General features: G+C 49.6%; 2 protein-coding genes across 3 annotated transcripts in view; both read left to right on the top strand.

Annotated features, from left to right (window-relative positions):
• The first annotated feature begins 39 nt into the window (after positions 1 to 39).
• CDC6 (cell division cycle 6) lies at positions 40 to 11,290 on the top strand. 2 transcript variants are annotated; one of them, XM_010842614.1, is made up of 12 exons: positions 40 to 284; positions 1,121 to 1,311; positions 2,091 to 2,372; positions 2,497 to 2,696; positions 2,948 to 3,123; positions 3,485 to 3,591; positions 4,595 to 4,734; positions 5,794 to 5,894; positions 7,076 to 7,140; positions 9,262 to 9,464; positions 9,906 to 10,046; positions 10,361 to 11,290. In XM_010842614.1, the coding sequence occupies exons 2-12, from the start codon at positions 1,134 to 1,136 to the stop codon at positions 10,448 to 10,450; spliced, it is 1,683 nt and encodes a 560-aa protein (XP_010840916.1). In that variant the 5' UTR covers positions 40 to 284; positions 1,121 to 1,133; the 3' UTR covers positions 10,451 to 11,290. The 2 variants fall into 2 exon arrangements, with proteins under 2 accessions (XP_010840916.1, XP_010840915.1); XM_010842613.1 differs by having other exon boundaries at positions 275 to 292; positions 2,951 to 3,123.
• A 4,856-nt stretch (positions 11,291 to 16,146) lies between these two features.
• The window catches only part of RARA (retinoic acid receptor, alpha), a 45,050-nt gene continuing 38,888 nt past the window's right edge, over positions 16,147 to 22,308 (top strand). The window contains exon 1 of the mRNA XM_010842608.1: positions 16,147 to 16,247. The gene's annotated coding sequence lies outside the window, so the exon portion shown is untranslated. The remainder of the gene's footprint in view (positions 16,248 to 22,308) is intronic.

The following is a 22,308-nucleotide window of genomic DNA, read 5'->3' as shown; positions in this document are numbered from 1 at the left end:
CCGATCAGAAGCGTGGCCGGGCTTTGGCGGGAGGCGGGAAAGCTGCGGCTGTGCAGATTTGGCGCGAGCGTGGCTGGGCTTTGCTGCTGTCGGTGTGGGGTTTATCCAGCAGCTTGTCGTGGACAGTCCCTGAAGTTGTCTGCCGGAGACGTGAGGAAGAGCCGGCACCGAGGTGACGCAGCCCTGTATGGTGGAAAGGAGAGGAGGCCCGGGTCCTTGGGGACGGCGGAGTTTGTGAGAGCCTGGGGCAAGGACCGCGGGAGGAGAGCTCAGATCGCCAGAAGGTGATGAGGTCGGGGTCGGGTAGGGAGGAATGCACCCTCGGAATGGTCTGACAGTTGTGCTGAGTGCGATAGGAGGGCGATGTTCCCCGAACATCTGGGATTATGTGGGGCCGAGGTTGGGCGGAGTAGGGACTGAGGGCTTGGGGAAGCCTGTAAGTATGGGAGGCTGCTGCGCTAAGGTGGTGATAATGGTCTACTCCGGGCCTGGAGCTAGAGAATTAGAAGTGCTGTAGGCGCCAATTAAGATCAACTTCTTATTGCATGTCTTGAGTGGTTAAAAATTTGGGTTCTGGAGCCAGAATACCTGGTCTTATATCTTACTTTGCTATGATGTTGGACCTCACTGCCTCTCAGTTTACTTATCAGTAAGAAAAGGATAATAGTACCTACCTCTAAAATGGTTGTAAAACTTAAATAAAAGTAAAAGTCGCTCAGTCGTGTCCGACTTTTTGCGACCCCATGGACTATACAGTCCATGGAATTCTCCAGACCAGAATACCTGAGTGGGTAGCCTTTCCCTTCTTCAGGGGATCTTCCCAACCCAGGGATCAAATGCAGGTCTCCCTCATTGCAGGTGGATTCTTTACCAGCTGAGCTACAAGAGACGCTGAGTAAATACCTAAAAAACTTATGGCAGCCTGTTATGTGTAGTAGGTAGACAAGGTATTTCTTGTTGCATAGATTTGGATATGAAGCCGAATTAAATGCTAAAATATTGTCACAACATAATCTGATTATGAAATGAGTGTTGATCATTTGGTTTAAGTTCCATGTTAATTATTTTTCCTTCACTTTTACATATTGACTGGATGTCCTGTTCCTTTTTTTGTACCCAGCTGTGCTGCCATCATGCCTCGAACCCGCTCCCAGTCACAGGCTACAATCAGTTTTCCAAAAAAGAAACCGTCTCGGACAGTGGACAAAGCTAAAAGCTCCAGTGACACCAAACTAGAATTGACAAATGCCCAGGCTATCCTGCGTTCTCCTCGTGCAAAAATTCTGCCTCTTAGCCCCAGAAAACGTCTGGGTAAGACAGCCATTGTTTGAGTACTTTTTAACCCGTAGCTCTCAACCTCTTTCTTAATAATAAGATGACTTTGAAACAGCTTTCTGAGTACAAGTAAAACAATTCTATTCCCTTTGGTTATTTTCAGAATGGTTGCTTACTGAACTTCAGAGTTAAGCTGCTTTTGAAATCGCTTTCTGAACTACTCGATAGGGCCGACCTTCAGTTCCTAATACTGAACTTGATTCTGTCAGTGTCACTGTTCATTATATAGTATTTTGAAACTTGCCTCAGTGGTTGTGAAATTATGAGAAACAGGTGACAGTTCTTGTGGTTGATAATCCTTTCTTGTTTCTTTAAGTTTTGTTTTCTTTTTTCCCTTTCTTGTTTTAGCGCATCTATTTTTAATGAAGGGTGATCTGGTAGTACCTGGAGACATTTTTAGTTGTCATAACTGAGGGGATGCCACTGACGGTGGATGCTGCTCACTGTGATGCAGTGCACAGGACAGTCCCCCACAGTAAAGAATTATTTGGTCCAAGATATCAATGATGCCAAGGTTGGAAAGCCCTGTTTTAGAGCAGTCCTAGAATTTCCTCTCATTAAAACCTCCAACTAGGAAGACTCAGTGGTGCCATCTGGTGGCCGATGTTTGCTTCTGTCTGAGAGGCATTTTATTTTGGTGATTCTGACCCTGGTAGAAATTCATCCCCCTTTTGAGGGGTGGATGCAGAGATCTTTCCAAGTCCTTTTACTGTCCACTGCTATGAGTGACCCATTCTGATTTTAATATGTTTCAGGTGACGACAACCTGTGCAACACTCCCCGTTTATCTCCCTGTTCTCCACCAAAGCAAGGCAAGAAAGAGAATGGTCCCCCTCGCTCACAGACGTCAAAGGGACGCAGATTGGTATTTGACAGTCAGCTGACAACTAAGTCTCCTAGCAAAAGAGAACACACCAGAGTTCACCAAAACAAAATACATCCCTCAGTTCCGAAAGGTCAGGACATCACAACCAATTCTGAACAGAGGTGTCCGCCGGAGAAAGAATCTGCATGTCTGAGACTGTTCAAGCAAGAAGGTTGGTTCTTTCACGGCAGCTGTTAGTGCAGCCTCGTAACCAAGGCTGATGATTCCAAGTGAAAGCCGGTGGGTCTTCTCAGTCCCCTCTGTGGTGTCTAATTGTCCTTTCATGTCTGGCACAGGCACTTGCTACCAGCAAGTGAAACAGGTCCTGACTACAGCTGTCCCGGATCAGCTGCCTGCCAGGGAAAAGGAGATGGATGTCATCAGGAATTTCCTAAGGGAGCACATCTATGGGAAAAAAGCTGGAAGTCTTTATCTTTCTGGTGCTCCTGGAACTGGAAAAACTGCCTGCTTAAGCCGAATTCTACAAGACCTCAAGGTACATTGAGAGTCTGAATTATGATGCTCTTACTAAAATGACATCTGGTTATTAAGGGTTAAGAAAAAGTGGAAGTACTTCAGGGATTGCAGTTTTCCCCCAAATAAGACATTTTTAATTTCATTGTCAAAATCTTTCCAAATGAAAATGGAGCTTATTTTCTTATGCTGTTTAACCCCTCAAAGACACTTCACGTTCCATCAGAAGTTTATCTGAGGCCAAACTAATTTGCCTGTTTGCATTTTTTCTAGAAGGAACTAAAAGGCTTTAAAACTATCGTGCTGAATTGCATGTCCTTGAGGAGTGCCCAGGCTGTATTCCCAGCCATTGCTCAGGAGATTTGTCAGGAAGAAGTATCCAGGCCAGCTGGGAAGGACATGATGAGGAGACTGGAAAACCATATGACTGCAGAGAAGGGCCCCATGATGTAAGCATTGCTCTGTTGCATGTTGCTTTGTGAAAGTCTCCGAGATCTGTTGCCCACAAACTCACAGTCTTGTCTCTTGAATTTATCGGTTTACTCCTCAAAAGAACATTTCCTATATTTTCTCTCTGAGAGGTAGTTACATAAGCTTAAAGCGAAAGAAGAAAAGAAGAAAGAAAAAAAAAACCTTCTAATTTCAAATTGGGGGAAAATGTTTTTAAGCTCATTGCTGTATGTTACCAAATGGGGTAGATGACTACCTTCAAACTAGTTTGAGCTGTAGGAATGTGACCTAGAGTTAGCCCACATCAAACAGATTGGAGACTTAAGAAGGTGAACATGGATCCTCATTGCTTCTTTGTAGTGTGTTGGTGTTGGACGAGATGGATCAGCTGGACAGCAGAGGGCAGGATGTCTTGTACACACTCTTTGAATGGCCGTGGCTAAGCAATTCTCGGTTGGTGCTGATTGGTTAGTGCTCTGTTGTTCATGTTACATGGTGGTTCTAAAGACTTCTTTTTTAAATCTCTTCGGCTTATCAGTTTTGTTTTGTAAAAGCAAATTTTTTTGAAAAAAAGTTTCACTGTGCCACATACCTTGTGGGATCTTAGTTCCCCAAACCAGGGATTGAACCTTGGCTGTGAAAGCGAGTAGTCCTATCCACCGGACTGCTAGGAAATTATCACCTATTACTTTATCTTACACGAGCTTTCTGCTTTCTTACCATAATAAGAAAGTTACTATAGGGACTTCCCTGGTGGTCCAGTGGTTCCACACTTCCACGGTAGGGGCATGAGTTGGTCAGGGAACTGAGATCCCACATACTGTGCAGCTCAATCAAAAAAGAATAAAAATAAATAAAATAAGAATTTTTTTTTAAAGGAAAGTTATTATAAAATAATAGGGAACTTAATCAAATCAGGGCTTCCCTTGTGGCTCAGCCGGTAAAGAATCTGCCTGCAATGCAGGAGATCTGGGTTGGGAAGATCCCCTGGAAAAGGGAATGGCTACCTACTCCAGTGTTCTGGCCTGGAGAATTTCATGGACTATATAGTCCATGGGGTTGCAAAGAGTCAGACACACGACTGAGCGACTTTAACTTTCACTAATCAAATCATTTTTGTTAACTCTGAATAGAAATGACAAAATACTGCATTTCAGCAACAGTCAATTTTGGGAGTGTCTGGTCCTGCTTATTAGTCAGAATTTTAAACCTAATTTGAATACAGCATTCTTCCCACATGCCATGACGAAGGCCCAGCACAGCCAAGAAATAAAGAACACTTTAAAAAAAAGCATTCTTCAGTGATTGTGTACATCCTACCTAATGAGTATTGAGAGTGGGGGATGAGTGGGAAGCAACAATTGGAATGCTGGATTATGACTAGAAATTTTATTCAGCTTTCAGAAGGTTTATTTTTCCTTTTAGGATGATTTGACCACTGATGATAAGTGTTACATATCTCCTCCTCAGGTATTGCTAATACTCTGGATCTCACAGACAGAATTCTGCCGAGGCTTCAAGCTAGAGAAAAATGCAAGCCACAGCTGTTGAACTTCCCACCTTATACCAAAAATCAGATAGCCACCATCTTGCAGGATCGACTGAATCAGGTGAGTGCCAAGCACCGTACCCAGGTGTCTGTTCCTTGTATCACCTGTGAAAGGGAAGCCTAACAATAGTTCTAAAATATTTTGCTTTGACTGCATGGCTAAACAAGGCATTCCTTTGGGCCATAGTGAGAACATTTTGTGTGAATTTCCACCCATGGCTCCATTTATTAGGTGCTTCAGTATTGGAATAAACATAAGAGAGGAGTCACTCAAATGCTTCTGTAATAGTCTCATGGAGCAGGAAATGGCAACCCACTCCAGTATTCTTGCCTGGAGAATTTCATGGACAGAGGAGCCTGGCAGGCTGCAGTCTATGGGGTTGCAAACAGTCGGACATGACTGAGTGACGAACACACACAATAGTCTTAAAATAGGACCTGAGGGGGCTTCCCTGGTGGCTCAGTGGTAAAGAATCTGCCTGCCAGTGCAGGAGACACGGGTTCCATCCCTGATCCGGGAGGATCCCACAAGCCTTGGAGCAATTGAGCCTGGCAACCGCAACTACTGGAGTCTGGGCTTCACAACAGGAGAAGCCCGTGCACCACAGTAGAGCGTAGCTGCTGCTTGCCACAACCACAGAAAAGCCCACGCAGCAGTGAAGACCCAGCACAGCCGAAAAGAAATAGAAAAAAAAAAATAGGACCTGGGACTTCCCTGGCGGTCCAGTGGCTAAGACTTTGCACTTCAATGCAGGGGGGCACAGCTCCTATCCCTGGTCGGGGAACTAAGATCCCATATGTCTCATGGTCTGGCCAAAAAATTTTTTAAAAAAATAGGACCAAGAAAACACTTTCTCTTGACCAAGTAGATTTTAGTATAGTGTAGTTTTGCTAATTTAAGTTTCAGTTGCTTTTTTCCCCTTTGTGAACCTCCACCACATTCCTACAAAATGCTTCAATGTATGAAATTCCCATTCCTAAGCAGAAAAGGCATCTCTTAGACCCTAAAGTTTGGTCAATCAAGTTTAGAATTAAGTGTGAAAGTACTCATGTCTGAGACCTAAATTGCAGAAGAGGAGCTGTGTACTTTCAACTGTAAACTTCTGTGTCTTGTCCAAAGGCATCTAATGACCAGGTCCTAGACAATGCTGCCATTCAGTTCTGCGCCCGCAAAGTCTCTGCTGTTTCGGGAGATGTTCGCAAAGCGCTTGATATTTGCAGGTGAGTTATGGCACTGTTGGCTGCTTTTATTAAAAAAGAAGAAATGCTGTTAATTGTCTCGTGTAACTCAAATGAATGTGGCTTAAGAGGCTCCGTTCTGCCACTTTTTACGTTCAGAAAGGAGGACTTGTTTCTCAGTGGGGAGCTCTGCATTTCCACCGTGTTAATGTCTGAAACATTATCAGTCCATTACCTACAGAGGGAGAAACAAATGAGATGTTGCTGGCACTCCCTGTGGTGATTATAGATTGGTTAATTACATTTGTATTAAAAAAGACTCCAGTTTACTTTTCCATTAGCTGGTCTCAAGCAGGTTTATTTATGGACCTGAACCATCCTTGCCTTGAGACTTCTTTTGCCCCTTCCTTTGCTTTTGTGAGCACCCCTTCCTCCAGCTGGTGGTCCCCCATAGTTGTGTTCCAGACCGCTCTCTCTCCCCCTTCCCATCCCCTGGCCCCTCCTGCTGGGGAAAGCCTCTGTGCTGACTGATGAAATTTCTTCTTTCCCAGTAGGACACTGGGGCCATTAAAATGACACTTGCTGTGTTGGCCCGCTGGTCCAACCTCCCCCTACTGCCACGCAGAAGATCCAGGTCTGGCTCGTGGCTTCCTGTGGGCAAAGTACTTTGGAGAGAGCAGTGGGAGAGTAAGCTCTTCCTCTTGCTAGATGATGTGATTCTGGATTTGAAAGTTCTTCCTAGTCAGCAAACTACTTGGATAAAGACTGCAGCTATGAGCAAGAGTCACGTAGGCCGGTGTGGTTTTAGCCTGCACACAGCCTATGTATAGATAACTGCGGGCTCCTCTTTTAGGGCTGGTGTGTATAGGTGGTGCTGTCTCTCTTTAGTCAGTCACCCACACTGCATGTCCTCTCTTCTATCCATGACATGTTTTCCTTGTCCAAAATATTATCATTGGCTCAATGTATGATGACTTACTCGGCCTCTATAAGAGGAAATTGAGTAGTGTTGAAGTTTCTCGGATTCCCTGGTCCATGATTTATTTCGAGGCAATTAAGTCCCCTGGAGTTGAGGCATAATCCAATTTTCTTGGGTTTTAAAATTATAAAACATGTTGCTTTGTGTTAATGTGCCTGTTTTTGGGCTTGGTGGTTTGGTGTGGTGTTTGGTTTGGCTCAGCCTAAATTAACTCTAGAAATACTTTTTTTTTTTTTTTTTATAGGAGGGCTATTGAAGTTGTAGAGTCAGATGTCAAAAGTCAGACTATCCTCAAACCACTCTCTGAATGTGAGTAGTTTATCTCTGTTCCCTCTTCCTTTATAATTAGAAGCTTTACTTTTCTGAAAGAGATAGAAAAATGAGATGAGCATAGTTAAATCCTGTTATCCATTTGTGTATGGGTGTCTGTGTTTTTCATCAGTTTCATCTACTTTATTTCAGTCTTGCCTGCCAGTGCTGTAATCCACGCATTACTGGAAATGGGTTCTCCAGGGTGTTACATGAATAGTTGGGACAGAGTCGGTTTTCTTTCCAAGTCCTAGGAATGAAAACTAGACACTAAGATTGGATCAGTGTCTCTCTGGGTACTTGTATCGAGTGCACTTTAGGTCTTGATATAGGTGAAAGCAAAGCCCAGGAAATAAGAGTCAGACAGGGAAAGAATTAGTTCAGCTTGGGATATCGCTAGACTTTCAACAAGCCTCAGAGGGTGGCGATACAAAGATAGCATCGCTACAGTAAACTGCACGCTTTCACAGAAACGACAAAATTAGTTTTCCTTTCCCTCAGCCTTGTCCTCTTAGCTATAGAGGATGTAAAATGGCCATGAACTGCATATCTTGTGGTTAATATCGTGTTAATCTTTAGAAACAGAACAGTCTGATTTGATTGTTTCTTCCTTATCATCAACTTGTTGAAAGAAGATTAATAAAAATATTTCAGAAGTAGCTGAACAGTGCTTTGACTGATAGTAGGTAATATTTGCCAGTGCACAGATTAGATGCTGGTTTCTCTTCAACTTTTCACATCATTCCCTTTTTTCCCCTACCAGGAACATTTAGGCTTGTCAGTGGACCCGCTGAGCACCGCTCACACACACAGAACTAAAAGAATTTGTGTCTTCTTGTCATAAATTATTAAACTAATCTAATTCCTGTCTTTTAACCTCTGGTAGATGTGGTTAGCTTTAATGGCTTTAGAAGGCTACAGGGAGACTGACTTTAAATATAAGAAGATACTTTCCTGGACTTCCCTGGTGGCTCCAGGGAAGTGGTTAAGACTCCACACTTCCAGCACAGGCGGTGTGGGTTTGATCCTTGGTTGGGGAACTAAAACCCCACATGCCTTGTGGTGCAGCCAAAAAAAAAAGAAAAAAAGAAGGCACTTTCCAGCAAAGAGCACTAACTGGTCTTCTTTTGACACAGTGGGGGTGTCCCAGTATTGAAGAGACTCAGACACAAGCTGGGTAGATGACCTCTTCTTGGAACTGTTATGAAGAGACTCAGCCATTGGATAGGGAGTAAGACTAGACCTGAATTCTTCTCAGTGTTGTGAGATTCTGCTTCTTGACCACTGAACTCCAGTTTCTCCAGTACGCTTAGTCCTCGGTAGCATCCTGTCTGTGATCATGGAATTGAAGCAGTGAAGGACAGGGAAGCCTGGCGTGCTTCAGTCCATGGGGTTGCAAAGAGTTAGCGGCTGAACAACAACAATCGAAGCAAACTCTTCTGGGACAACTGACTTGGTCTCAGGAAGTAGCATGAGGCAACATGAGGCAAAGTTTATTACAGAGCAGATCCTTCTCTGTCTTGCCATTCCTGCATCCAGACAATGAGGCCACAGTCCTCTGTGGCTCCTTGGCAGTTTCCCAACCTCCGGCTTCTGAGATGGTGCTATCTGCTGAACTATCCGATGACATTTTCTCAAGTGTTGCTCTCCTGGAGATTGGCTTGGGCAAATGAACCAAACCTCGAAGGTCATTTGGGGAGGCTATCAAGAGGACTTAGGACTGTCCACGTTTAGCCACTCACTTGATTTGAAATATTAGGTAATTTTTCCAGCCTTTATCAATGACCAGGCCCAGTCATCTTTGATTCAAGGTTCTGTCCTTCTTTGCCTTTGAGATATCAGGAACCTTACATTAGTTCTCTGTCTAGTCCTTATTCTTTCGTGAGGTAGATTTCATCTTTTTGACATTAAATTGCATCATACAGGATGAAATAGCTCACCGTTCTGCCCAGAAAGAGGATAACCTTACTTTCCAAGTCGTGTCACATTTTGGCATCTTCCTGAGGATCGTGCTGTGTCTCATCCTTTGACTTCTCATTACAGAACTGTAACCTCTCCTTCCACTAAAACTTAGTATCATCTGTCTCAAATCGAGTTAATCCTGATTTATTTACTTGATAGGTAAATCACCCTCTGAGTCATTGGTTCCCAAGCGGGTTGGTGTTATTCACATATCACAAGTCATCTCGGAAGTTGATGGAAACAGAATGACATTGAGCCAAGAAGGAGCACAAGATTCCTTTCCCCTCCAGCAGAAGATCTTGGTCTGCTCTTTGCTGCTCTTGACCAGGCGGTTGAAAATCAAAGAGGTCACCCTGGGGAAGGTTAGTCAGGAATCTCAGCAGATGGAGCTGGGGTGGAGAGGAGAATCTGCTTTGCAGAGCAGATATTTTCCTAAAGGCCTATGATGCTGCAGCTGATGTGAATTAAAAATGGATTTTAACAGTGAGAATAAGTACTGGTATCATGTAAAAGGCAGCTGACTTTTATTTCCCTTGGGCTATGGTTGAGCCTTTACCATTAATCTTCTCCCCTTTATTTCTGCCTCTCCCTATGAAACACAATAAAGCCCCCTCCTTGCATTACAGTGTAGGTTTTTGGCGGTACCTCCAGAAAGCATTTTCAAGGATTTTATTGAAAATGGAGAGCATTAGGATGTTCAGATAACTCTTTTGCAAACCCAGATTTACATTATTTTAAAAGATGACAAAGTTAGAAGAGAGAGGGCTGTTAAACGACGTTTGTTTCCCCTTGTTCCCTTCCAGTTACATGAAGCCTACAGTAACGTCTGTCGCAAACAGCAGGTGGCAGCTGTGGCCCAGTCGGAGTGTTTGTCACTTTCCGGTCTCTTGGAGGCCAGAGGCATTTTTGGATTAAAGAAAAACAAGGAAACCCGCTTCACAAAGGTACAACGACCTGCTTCTTTGGGACATTGCTTTTAATTGTCCTGCTTTGAAGAGCTTAGATTTTTGCTAAAGTAAAGATTTAAAAATGATCACAATTAGATAAACACTTTTTTGTTGTTTGTTAGGTAGGATTTAAGGTGTGTGAAGATATGGCTATAGAATGAATCAGATTTTTTCCCCCCATGTTATTGGAAAAGAAGTGTTTAGCTTGCTTGACTCTTGTGAGAAAAGTTTAACATAGTAAAGGTTTCTGTAATAAAAACTTGGCTTTTGTGAGTTCTCCACCACAAAAAGTCCTTTTCTCTTCCTTGCAGGTGTCTCTGAAGATTGAAGAGACGGAAATAGAGCATGCTCTGAAAGACAAAGCTTTAGTTGGAAATATCTTAGCTACTGGATTGCCTTAAATTCTTTTCTACTAATACCCCACCCGAAAGTATCCAGCTGGCATTTAGAGACCGATGGAGTCTTCATTTTAGTACTTTATACACTCAGGTCTGAAAGCAGGTGACCTTTTTTTTACTTAAACCTGATAAAAAATAATCTATAGATTTGTGACTATTAGCACAGAATTATATCTTTGAGTTTTATTATATTTATGAATTACAAACTACCAAGGAAACCCTTTTTAATTACACTCATCGCCTCTACCCTGAGTGTGCCCCTAACCAACATGCTTACAGGTATACAGATGGGTGCTGCAGAAAGTTCATATATTGATTTCTTAGTCTCCTCAAACATTGGTATATTTTCAAGAACGTTTGGATCAGAGGAAGCAGAACGAAAAAGGAGACTCCAGACAAATAAGCCAGCTGACGTGGAGATTGGAGGACACTTTGATCAAAGGATATCTTTTTTTTGGAGTGTGCTGTGTTCGTGTTATGTTGCAGAGACTTCCGCACTGCGACATTTTAAAGACTCGTTGAATTTCCTGGGCACTCCCAAGGTTGTGGGGGTGGTCAGGAGAATGTGACTACAGATTGTGAATATATTTATTTTCAAGTTGCAGTCTTTGTTTTCTTCAGCTATCACATTTCAAGAGAGCTCAAACTTTTCAGAAGGCAATGTGAAAATTCCTCCCCAAACTGTCCCACGGTCCTCAGCTGAAGCCACTTACTTGTTTCAAGATGCCCTCGTTTGGGTTTGGATTGTCATTGGAACCTCATTTTCCCAGTCTCCTTAGATAAATTAATCCACATAGTTACTCAAGTCCCCGCTTTTCTGGGTTTGGCTTCCAGTGGCATTAAATGGCAATTTGTGATGGGGACACCAGAGGGCACCATGATAACACTGACTGCCTTAGGAGTGCAGGTGTGGGACTGGGGTAGTTGAGGGAAGGGGGAAAAAAAACTGAAGTTTGATTCCTCTGGGAGACTGCTGTACTTTTATAACTCAAGCATATGCTTGGAATGCAAACCGTGTGTGATAGGAATGGTCTGACAGCCAGTGACCAAGTCTGTGCTGCTCCCTGAGTTCTGCCTCCTGCCTTCCTGACATGGCTTGGGTTTGAGAATTTGATATGTGTACAAATGATCAGTTGGCCACTGTTTCATTCATGCTGCCCACTGTCTCCTTGCAATGTGATCTGGGCTGCGGCAGGTGGTACAGGATAGAAGGAGGGCACACAGAGAGAGCCCTCTGAAATGAACACTACCTGCTGGTGTGTGTAGCAGAGCGTGGTCTGTAGACAGGAGTCTGAATGTCTCACACTCTCCTTCACTAGAGCATTTGTTCCCTCTGCGGTCAGTTTGCGGGGGGAGAACACAGGTCTATACCTCGCAGCTTGGAAAGTGTCCGGGGCTATAAGGGTTAACGAGCATAATTGCAGAGATTGTCCGAAGGCTGATGGAAAGCAGAGACTGAATGGGATTGAGAACAGATGCGAGGCTTGATTTAAATTACGCTTTATTGGATGCTGCAGCCTTAAGAGACGTGACTGCTTTACAGTCTGTTTCCACACTGTGGGCAGCTGCTGTCTGTTCTGTGTCCACAGTAGGATCCTGCCCAAAGAGGAGCGACCTGCCCACCTCGCTGTGTTTGAGGCCTGGCGCCTTCCTCTTAACTGTAGGGCTGGAGTCAGGAACATGGCTTGACTCGCATTGGGGCTGCTGTGTATCCTCTATGGCACTGAGCCAAGGTCGCATTTGCAGATTCAAAGAGGCCAAATTTCTTCCCCCATCTACCTCCTCTCTCTCCCTTTCCCCTGGAATTAGGAAATCGGGTTTTCTGTGTACTGGTTAGTTTTCCTTCCCTTCGGTTCTCCCCCCACTGTCAATTTCTAGGTCATTGCTGCTCTTAAGACTTCAGCAATTGGAACAGGGTTGGTTCCGTCAACGATGCGTGAAGCTGACTTCGAGTCCCTGCTTGGCTTGGCTTATGGGAGCACAGGCTGATGTATGTTTGACAGCGGAGTCTTAAATGTAATTCAGACAGCCGGGGAGCAGACTGAGAGCAGGAAGAAAGTCCTTTTCTCGCTGAAGCTGAGAGCTCTGGGAAGGCGGTGGGATTTTTAGGAGGCTGGGCTGGGCTTGTGGTTACTGGTTTCTGCCAGGAGCATAGGCCGCTTCACATGGAGTAGTGGCAGAGATGCTGACCTACATTCTTCCTCTCGAAGGTGGTGGGGTGTGTGTCTGTCTCCTGGTTTATTTATTTCTTCACAGAGGCAGAGGAAGCTGCCATAGAGTGTCAGTGGGTATTGCCATGGAACACACTCAGACACAATAAAACTGGTTTGAGTTTCAACCCCGGAGCTGCAACTGACAATTCTGGCTCAGTGAAGACCTGCCTGTGTCTGGATGACTGGCAAGAGGGTGTGAGGTCCAAGCTGCCCAGAGATCCAAAGTTGGCAGAGCTCTCTCCTTCTTCCCCCTCATTGCGCCCTTTTAAGATACACCAATAAAAACTGAGAAGTAGGAAGGAGATATGACTTGGGGCTTTTTAAAAATATCTGTGGAGAGGTTACCTTGACTACTGAGAGAGAGGCCAAAACAGAGCCGAGGTGGAGAGCTTTTTTAACATTTGTATCTGTCCCCAGCACCTAGTTCAGTGCCTGAGACCTGCGGGGGCCAGGGGCGTATTCCATTAACAGTTGTTGAGTGAACAGATCCATGATGGAGTAAGACGCCGCCTCCCCTTCATCTTGAGGACAGTTCTGATCTGGAGGCAGCCCGGGCTGGTGCTTCTGCACGGAGGTGGAGCAGGGAGAGGGGGCGCTCCATCCTGCGGCATGTGTCATGAGGCTTCTCAGCCTCACAGATGCGTCCCAATGGCTCCCTCTGATGTGATATTTTGCTTGAGGCAACTTCCATGTTGCTCCCAGGAGCCCCTGGCTTTGAGGGAAAGAGTCCCACCCACTGGCTGGGAGGAGGGGGTGTCTGTCTGGATGTTACCTAGTGTCCCCAGAGATGGGCCAGAAGCTGCGTGGCCTCTAGTTGGCAAGGGATTAGGGAGGAGCCCACCTTTGGAGTCCTGCTGTTTTAACTTTTGAGGAAAAGGTGTGATCTCAGGTTCCTCCTGCAAAGATCAGGTGCCCTCGGAGACCTTTTAAGTTACGCACAGCAGTAGGTCTCCGCCTTCTCAGAAGGGGTGGGTCTGCAGGGGGAGAAGCTGTGCCCTTTGGCCTCCCCTTGGTTTTCAACCCCGGCCCCAGGGTGCTGGCAGTAGAAGCTAATTGGGTGCGAGGGGCCTGGGTAAAGGCTGTCTGAAGCCTGGCAAAAGGAGGGAGCCAGCTCCTTTTTTAAAAAGCTCTAATTGAGTTCTGAATCAGCCTCGCTGCCTTTGATCCCGCCTCTGTTTCCCACACTGCCTGAAAGAGCTTCATCAGCACTTTACAACAAGGGTGCGCCTGCTCCCCACACCCGCCCCCCCTCTCCTGACGCTCTCTGCCGCCGCCATCCACTGCTTGTCTCCTTCAGTTAAGATAATGAAGATGCTGAGAGATAAAATGTGTATTTAATAAGGGTGGGGGTAGGGAGGCGGAAAGGGGCAGCCAGGGCCTTCCCTAGTTTGGGGCCCAGCCAAGACTGGGCTGAAAGCAGAGCTAGAGTAAGACTTGGCCCCAGGGTGTGGGGGTTTCTGGGCCTAGATCCAGTTGACTTCACTGCCTGCTGTTTGCCCTAAATTCCCCCACCTCCACCCTCACCCCCACACTCCTTTCTTTCCTCTCTGCTCTCTCCCAGTGGGAAAAGTGAGTCTTGCTTCGACCTTATTTTCAGCTGGTAGCTTGGCCTACAGTAGGTGCCCCCTACCCCAGAGTCAGCAGTGAGGTCGGGCTAGGGCAGCCCCTCCAGCCTGGGCCTGTAGAAGCTGTGGGTTCACAGTGGGGGGTGAAAAAGAGCTGGAGTTAATGAAGACCAGCTGTAGTCTGGGTTCTGCCCACACTTAGCTGCGGGCCAGCCTTTGGTGGTGGTGAGAAGGATGAGGGTACGTGACCTCCATCCCTGGGCACAAGGATATCCTGTGGCAGCTGAGGCTGGCTCTGCTCTCTGAGCGTGGCTTTATCCTTAGGTTGTAAGAGAGTCGTCTGTTTCCCTCTTCTCCTTCCCCTCCCCAATGACACTCAGCCCTTATTGAGCTTTATAACTGTAGTGGTGGCCCAGCTGAGATCTGAAGATCTCCAAGCTCCTCTGTAAACACTCATTAACTGCCTGGGAAGAACCCAGAGCCCTGGTTAACAGCTGGGAGAGAACTGAGGCACATCAGGGTGAAAGGCTTGACCTGAGCTCACCCCACCGGCTCCACCCTGGGGCCCTCCCAACCTGCCATCCAGCTCCTCTCCCCAGTTCCTGCCAGACTGACACAGGGGCGGAAGCAGTGCTGCCACCCTGTCCCCCTTCTAGGAAGAGGCCGTGCCCTCTCCCTTCCATGACTCTGTCCCTGACTTCCCCTGGCCCTTCACCCTGTGACGTTTCCCCTGCTTTGCTGCTGGAGGTGTGTGCAACTCCCCTTGCAAAACGTTTACCAGGCCCTCTGCAGCCTTCCCTCCACATTCCCTGGCCCACCTTGGCCCCCAACTCTGAGTTCTCCCTTTGAGAAATTGGGCTATCCTAAACTGGGTCTGTAACCTTGAAGTTGCGGGCTTCCCTGGTGGCTCAGCGGTAAAGAATCCACCTGCCAAAATATAGGATTTGATCCCTGGGTCAGGAAGATTCCCTGGAGAAGGAAATGGCAACCCACTCCAGTGCTCTTGCTTGGAGAAGCCCAGGGAGAGAGGAGCCTGGTGGGCTACAGTCCATGGGGTCACAAAGAGTCGGACATGACTGAGCGACTAGACAACAAAAACCTTGAAGTTGATCTAATGCTGAGGCCCTCCGGCCCCCTATTTATCCTAAATAGTACCTGGGAAAATACTCTCCTTTAAGATATTCATTCTGGTAAAGCTTCAGGATCCAGTTGAGGGCCGGGTAGGGAGCCCGAGTCGACCCCTAGGTTCTGCATCCCCTTCCTTCACTGACAGTTGCCATTTCTGCCAAAGGATGTAACCCAAAGACTCCCAGCCCCACCGGCTTACCCTCTCACTTGGCTACGTGTATCTGCAGAGCCCAACACACTTCCAGACACACAGGCCTCAGTCTAAGGATATAAAAATGCCAATTTCCAATTGCTACCTAAGTCATACTGCCCTTTCCACTTGCTAGAAATCAGTGCCTTCTTTCCCCTTGGCATGACCTCCTTCTCCTAGGCATTTAGGAATAATTTAGGGGAGACTGTGCTCTGTCTAGGAGGGGGAGGGTAGAAGTGAGCTCCTGTCCAAAGTGAACAACCCCCTTCCCCAGACCCCAGGCTAGTTGGGAATGGTGAGAAAAGCCATCTTAACCCCACCTTCAGTCCCAAAGCTCAAATCCATCCGTTCCAGGCAGAAGCAATGTTTTCTTTAATTCTGTCCCATAATATCCTCAACTAAAATCTCCCATGTGCTGTGTATTTGACACCGGGGACTGTGGCTGTCCCCAACCCATGACTCAGACCTCTTTCACCAGTGAGTTCTTTCTGCCCCATCGGTTCAGCTCTGCACCCGCTGACCCAGTCACGGCTGGTGGAAGAGGGCGGGGAGAGTTTGGAGAATGGGCTTTAGGACCCAACGGGAACCTGTGCCTTTTGCAGCAGCCTAACCCAGAAGCAGGGGGGAATCCTGAATCGAGCTGAGAGGGCTTCCCCGGTTCTCCAGGGAACCCCATCGCCCCCCGCCGGCACGCACCTGAGCAGGTAGGACCTCGAACACCCCTTCCCAATTCTGCCTCGGCCGCCTTCCGCCTGGCCTCTCCGCTTCTCATCCGGCCGTTTCCCTCTCGGCAGTTCAGGCTTTCCCCGTCTCTCCTCCCCCACGGCTCGCTGTAGTCCAGGGAGGTGGGGGCCTGGGAACACAGGGGTGCCTGGGAGCTCGGAGCCCCTGCGCCCTCCGGCGCCCTTGCTGCACGCCCCTCAGGCATTCCCGTTCTCCAGCTAAGAATGGAAAGTGGGGGTAAGGTCTGCCCGGGCGCCAGACCCCGCTCCCTTCTTTGCAGTGTTTCCTAATCCCCCTTCCCCCACCTCACCTCGAGGGGAGAACTGGCACGCTAAGGTGACCGGGAGCCGGACCGGGAGACCGCTGGGGAAGCCAAGACTCCCTGGGGATTTCTCTCTTGCTTCCTCCCTGCCTACCCTCCCCGCCCCTCCAGCCCTAAGAGCCCAGGACTTTGCCCCCGAATCCCTACTCTCCTTGTAGACCCAGTGCCCGCTTCCAGGCTCATGGCACGTTGGAGTGGCCAAAGGCTGTGCGGGAGGGTAGTGGAGATTGTGAGCTTTTTAGGGGTTTGGGGGTGACCTTTCCCTGGGGTGGGGGGACGTTCTTTCAGGTTAGAGCCCTTCCCATTCTTGCCAACACCTCAACACCTATGGAAAAGCGCCCCCCACACACACACACACCCACTGTGTGTGTGTGTGTGTGTGTGTGTGTGTGTGTGTGTAGACCATATGGTTGTAAGATCTATAAGCTTGGGATAGAGGTGGCTATATGCATGGAAGGGGAGAGATCCCAGAGTGTGGCCCAGGCCAGAACAGAATCAGCCCAGATGGCTGGGGAAGGGGGTGTGGACCAAATCAGGGAGGCCACCCAGCCATGCCAGCTCCCTGGGCTCCTTGGTTTTCAGAGCTCGAGCTCCTGGTGTTGCCCTGAGGCTTCTGCCTTCCTGCAGGCTCTCTGGGAGAGAGGTGGATGATACCTAGTATTTAGGGTGACTTGTTTGTCCCTCTTCTGGGGGGCTGACAGGCCTTGTTCTCTGAAGATCTAGGGCATCTCATTCTGGTTTGGTGGGTTGGCGGGAGGGGTGTATGACTTGTCTGAGTAACCGTGTGTGTAAGTGTGTGTATTACCTCTGGGTGTAGCAGACTGGGCTGGGAAGCCATGGAAGAGACAGGTCACACTTTGAGGGAACCCCTCTAGCTCTCTGTGTGGGGGGTGGGTGGCGCACCTCTATCTGGTCACTCTATCTAGGTGTAGGGTATGTTCTGTATTCCTCCATGATCCCCCAGATCCCCTACGGGGTGGTTTTGGAGGAAAATGTGGATAATGGAGTGACTTCAGACTCAGTTCTGCTCTTGACCCAGGAAGGAAAGTAAATTCTGCTTGTGAGCAGTGGACTGAGAATCAGGCCTGAATTTGAGACTCAGCTCGCTCATTTGACTACGTGCATTTATACAGGTCTCTAAGCCTCTAGTTTCTTAATTTATAAAAATGGCTATTAGTAACAAGCCCGGCTTGCCTGATAGGGATGCAGCCATAAAGACCTCATTAGAAGATGTATCCTACAGCCCACTGCAAATGGTAGTGGGTGGGGGTGTGGCAGGGTGGGAGGGCGGGGATAGAGTTCCAGGATGGGATTCTTTTTCTAATCTAGGTCATCTCTCTGCCTTCAGTTTCCTTCCCCCATCCTTGCCCATCTCTGGGATGGAGGAACCAGGTTGTTGCCCTAGGGGCTGCAGAGTTCCCCTAATGCGGGTCATAGCTGGCTACCAGCTCTCTGGTCCTCTGGGGCTCCACACCTTCTCCCCTGAGCCCCGTCTCCACCTTCCTCCTGCCGTTCCTGCTCAGCGTCCTTGTCCCTGTCTCTCCCCTGCCCAGTGGCCTCCTTGTCCGGCTCACTGGGCAGGAGCCCTAATCGGATTCGACAGCTGAGATATGTGTGGCGGCCGAGAGCAGGCGGGAGGGAAGCCAGTGGGAGGATGGTATGAGGGCTGCCCCTGGCACTGCCCAGGCCTCCCAGGCACCACCTTGGGCCTGCTGACTCCTGACTTGGCTGGGCCCCAGGGGAGGGGTGCCAGGGGAAGCTCAGGAACAAACAGGCTGGGGTCTGGAGATAAGGGGAGGGGGGAACACACGTAGGCCCCTAGGACCTCCCTGATATTTCATGCCCTTAATAAGCACTTCAGACTCTGACAGGCTTTGATGGGAGGAGAGGAGAGCAGGTGAGAGCCTGGCTGGCCTGCCCTGCTTCCTGCATCCCTGGGGCTCTGCCTTCTTCTCCCTTCTTGTTCAGAAATGTGTTCACTTTCCCCCTGCAGCCCCTCTGGCCAGTTTCTCCTGGAGGGTCACCTCTGGGAGCTGCTGGGGGCACTTGTGTCTGCCTTTCTCTAGGCTGTTTCCTCCCCTCCGAGGTATTTCTCTCACTCCCTCCCTGGGCCGGGAGCCAAGACTCCTGGGTTTCCCGCCTGCCTCCTGGTCCAGAGCTGCCCTGCAGGCCTCCAGAGAGTCACTAAGCTGGTTTCCTTCCTCCTGCGCAGGGAGGGCCTTCTTCCAGGGCTTGGAGGTGTCAGGAGTCCCAGGTGGGATAGGGGTGGAGGCTCTGTAGCCCCTGGCACCCAGCGTCCGGCTCCTCCCTCCCAGCCTCTGACTCAGCTTGGGGGCAGCATATGCCCAGCCTGGCAGGCATGACCTGTTCTTGCCTCTAGGCTTCCATCTTTATGTGTGGGAGCCATGACCTCTCCTCTAAAGCTTCTTACCCCATGGCATCTGGGGGTGGCTACCGAAACCCCTCTGTCTGCACCCACACATTTAGGGGAATGGGGGATTGGCATAATTGAGGCTGGGGCACTATTTTGTCTTCCTTCCAGCTGGGCCAGGATGAAGAGAACCAGCCCAGACTTCCCCACACCGATTCCCTCTGCCCTCAAAAGACCAGTCCGTGGAGCCAGGCCCTGCCCTCTCGGTGCCCACAGTGTGGTTGGCACTGATTTGTCAGAAATTGGGAAGGTTTCCCTCCAGACCGCTGGCCTCCTCTCCCCCTCCCGTGGGGTGAGGACAGCTCTCAGATTGTAGGCACTTATGGGCAGGCCTCCCCCTAGGGAAGGGGTGTGGGGTGCCCCCGAGATGGCCAAGTTGGCACACATCCCAGGCTGGAGGGCTGGACCTGATTTGGGGCTGGGAGTTTGTGGGGGAGAGCAGGACATGGGCCTCCCTGCCCCCCTCATTTCCTGCTCTTTGGGCAGCTGTGGGCGAGAAAGGCTGCAGGGACTATTTTTAGTTGGTCTGTCCCCTGGCAGGAGGGACGTGCAGAAAAGCACGGGGCAGGCAGAGGGGCTTGGCCAAGGTGAGGGCAAGCCGGCGGGCGGAGGAGTGAGGAAGGGCCAGGGGGGCAGTAGACAGAGTAAGGAGGAGGTGTGGCGGGCAGGGGAAGGGCCTTGAGAAGAGGGTCCTGACCAGAGGATGGGCTGGACTGGGCGGGGAGTCCTGGGGACCCCCAGGGCTCTCTCTATCCCAAGAGAACCAGAAGGGGCTTTGGAGGCACCTGGCCCATCCGTTTGCCCTACAGAGCGGGAAAGAGGGGATGTGATTTGCCCGTGGACATACAGCCCGTCACTGGGGGCTTTGGAACCCCAATCCAGGCCCCTTGCGCCCTTTGTTTTTCTCGTCACAGCCCCTCCCCCAACTGGGCTGTGCTACCTTGTCTGTCTGTCTGTCCATCCGGTAGCAAGTAGGGCCTGGCCAGGCTCCTGTTCTCTTTCGCTCTCTGCTTGTTTATGCAGGGTCTTTGGTAAACCCCAGCTTGGTTTGTTTATAAGTCTCCACCGTGTGTGGAGAGAGTCTGTGTCCAGGCTGGAAGGAGGTCAGGGTTGGGGTTTGTTTAGGTGGCCTGTGGCCACTGGTGTGAATCGAGGTGCTGGGCTGGTTCCAACAGTCTCACAGGCTGGCTCGCCGGGAGCTTGGAGACACCTTCGAAAAGGGGCATCCGGCCTAACCCCATTTTAGGGACCCAGCGAGGGTGGGGGATTGTGCCCACAGTCCCAGGAGGAGTTGGGGACCGACCAAGGACTAGGATACAGAGCCCTTTGTGAGCCCCCGTCCTGCCACGCCTAGGCCACAGGGGTTGTTTGCCAATCCACCCAACAAAGGAAGAGGGTGGGAGCAGGGAGATTGCCACTGGCTTCTGATCACAGTCAGAAGTGAGCCCTCTGAGGCCCAGAGGTGGGGGAGAAAGTTCAGCAGAGATACGTGGTCCCTGAGTTGAGCCTCATCCCAGGGGCCAGCATGTTGCAAAGCTGCAGGGGGCGCCATTCCGTAGACCAGAGGGTGAAGGGCACCCTCTGGGGTTGTTCAGAGCCCTGCTTGGGGAGCTAAAGGTGCTTCTGTCCATCACCTTCTTTCTTCCAATCAGCTTCAGATCCAGCTGGAAGGAGGTGTCCCAGACAGGCTTTAATCCAACACACACTCCCCACCCTGCCTCCTGCCACTCAGCCCGCCTCCTCCCCACCAAGCAGGTCTCAGTGGGCCACCAACTGTGGTGCAGGGGCCCCTCCCCCTCTCTCCACTCAGTTTCTATGTCTCTGGGGGGCTGATTTATCATCCCCCCTCATCAGGCCGGCTGCAGTGTATGAGAAATCAATAGTGCAAATGGATTGAGGTTGTTCAGCCTGTCGGCTCCCCTTGGGCCCCATCAACTCTCCCAAGACTTGGGGAGTTACTCAGTCCGTTTCTGGCTCAACATACACAGAGATCCACACACCTAGTGCCTGTAGCCTGGGCACAGGAATGATTCTGTCTGTCTGTCTCTGTCTTCTCTCTTGTTCTGTCTCTCTCATATCCTGGGCTGGTCTTTGCATGACAAATACCCTTGAACATTTATTTTCTAGCTTGGGTGGAGTGGGGGTGGAGGGGCTTAAAGGGCAGTAGGCTGCTAGCCAGAGGTGGGAGGGGAGCAGGTGGGTGAGGGAGGCTGTATCCAGCGGGAAGGATGAGCTGGGGAAGGGATTGGGTGACAGCCCACCCCATAGCCTCTGGTAACTCAATCCCTGCACCCCGATTCCCCTCCCGCTGAACAACTTCAGCAGCTGCTGGCAGAAGCAGGGCTGGCAGAAATGTGTATGAGTGCATGTGTGTATGGCGGGGGGAAGAGGGGCTGTGGGGGCAGAAGGTGCTGCCAAGACACGTTAAAGGAGACTCACAGCCTGGGTACAACTTGGGTGGCAGGAGGAGGTGGGGCCGGGGAAAGAGTGGGTGGTGAGTGATGGGCAAGGGGCAGGCTTCATTCAGGGGAGGGGCAGGGCAGCCCAGGGGTCTCAGAAAACTTGTTTGCATGGAAGCAGGGCCTGTCATGATGGGTGTGGGCAGTAGTAAGGGTTCAGGGGTGGGTAGCGCCACGGCTTGCCCCAGGATGCCTGTTCTTCATCAGGGATGCAGATAACCGTGGAGGACATGGCCTGCCCCTGTCCCCAATCCCTGGGCTGTGCCTGCTGGGTATCACAGTCTCGGTGACTAAGTCACTTCTGTCCTGGGGCTGGCAAGGTGCCAGGCTCAGCTCTTCTCGGTAGGTGAGTCACTGCCCTGGCATCTCCCCCGGATGCAGCTGAGTCACTGGCCGTGCCTGCTGGGCAGGTGGGCACTGAGCTTGGGGGTGAGGTTGGGGGGCTATGTATGTAGCCCCCAGCATCTTCTCTGATTTCTCTCTAGCATGTCCTGTCCCCACCCACAAATCTGCAGAGCCAGGCAAGGCTGGTGTTTCTGCCCTGTGCTCTGTTGGGGGATGAAGGAAGAGGGAGCAGGGTGCTGCATGGAAATATATTCAGGATAAATGGGGGGTTGAGGAGGGGTTGTGAGTTTAAATCTCAGCTCTTAACTCTGCCACTGACAAGCTCTATGACCTTGAGCAGGGCCATTCCCTTTCTGAGCCTCAGTTTCCTCATCTGTGCAATGTAAGCAGGAGCCTTGCCCTGGATGACTCTCCAGGACTGTGAAAGTGAGATGGGTGGGGCCATGAGGGGGGTTGAGGGGGATAAGCTGAGCAGCTAGTGAGGG

This window comes from Bison bison, unplaced genomic scaffold (assembly GCF_000754665.1).
Source record: "Bison bison bison isolate TAMUID 2011002044 unplaced genomic scaffold, Bison_UMD1.0 scf7180017864180, whole genome shotgun sequence".
In the NCBI taxonomy this organism is placed as follows: Eukaryota; Metazoa; Chordata; class Mammalia; order Artiodactyla; family Bovidae; genus Bison; species Bison bison.
Note: the sequence above shows the minus strand (reverse complement) of the source record. Positions and strands in the feature narration are given on the sequence as shown.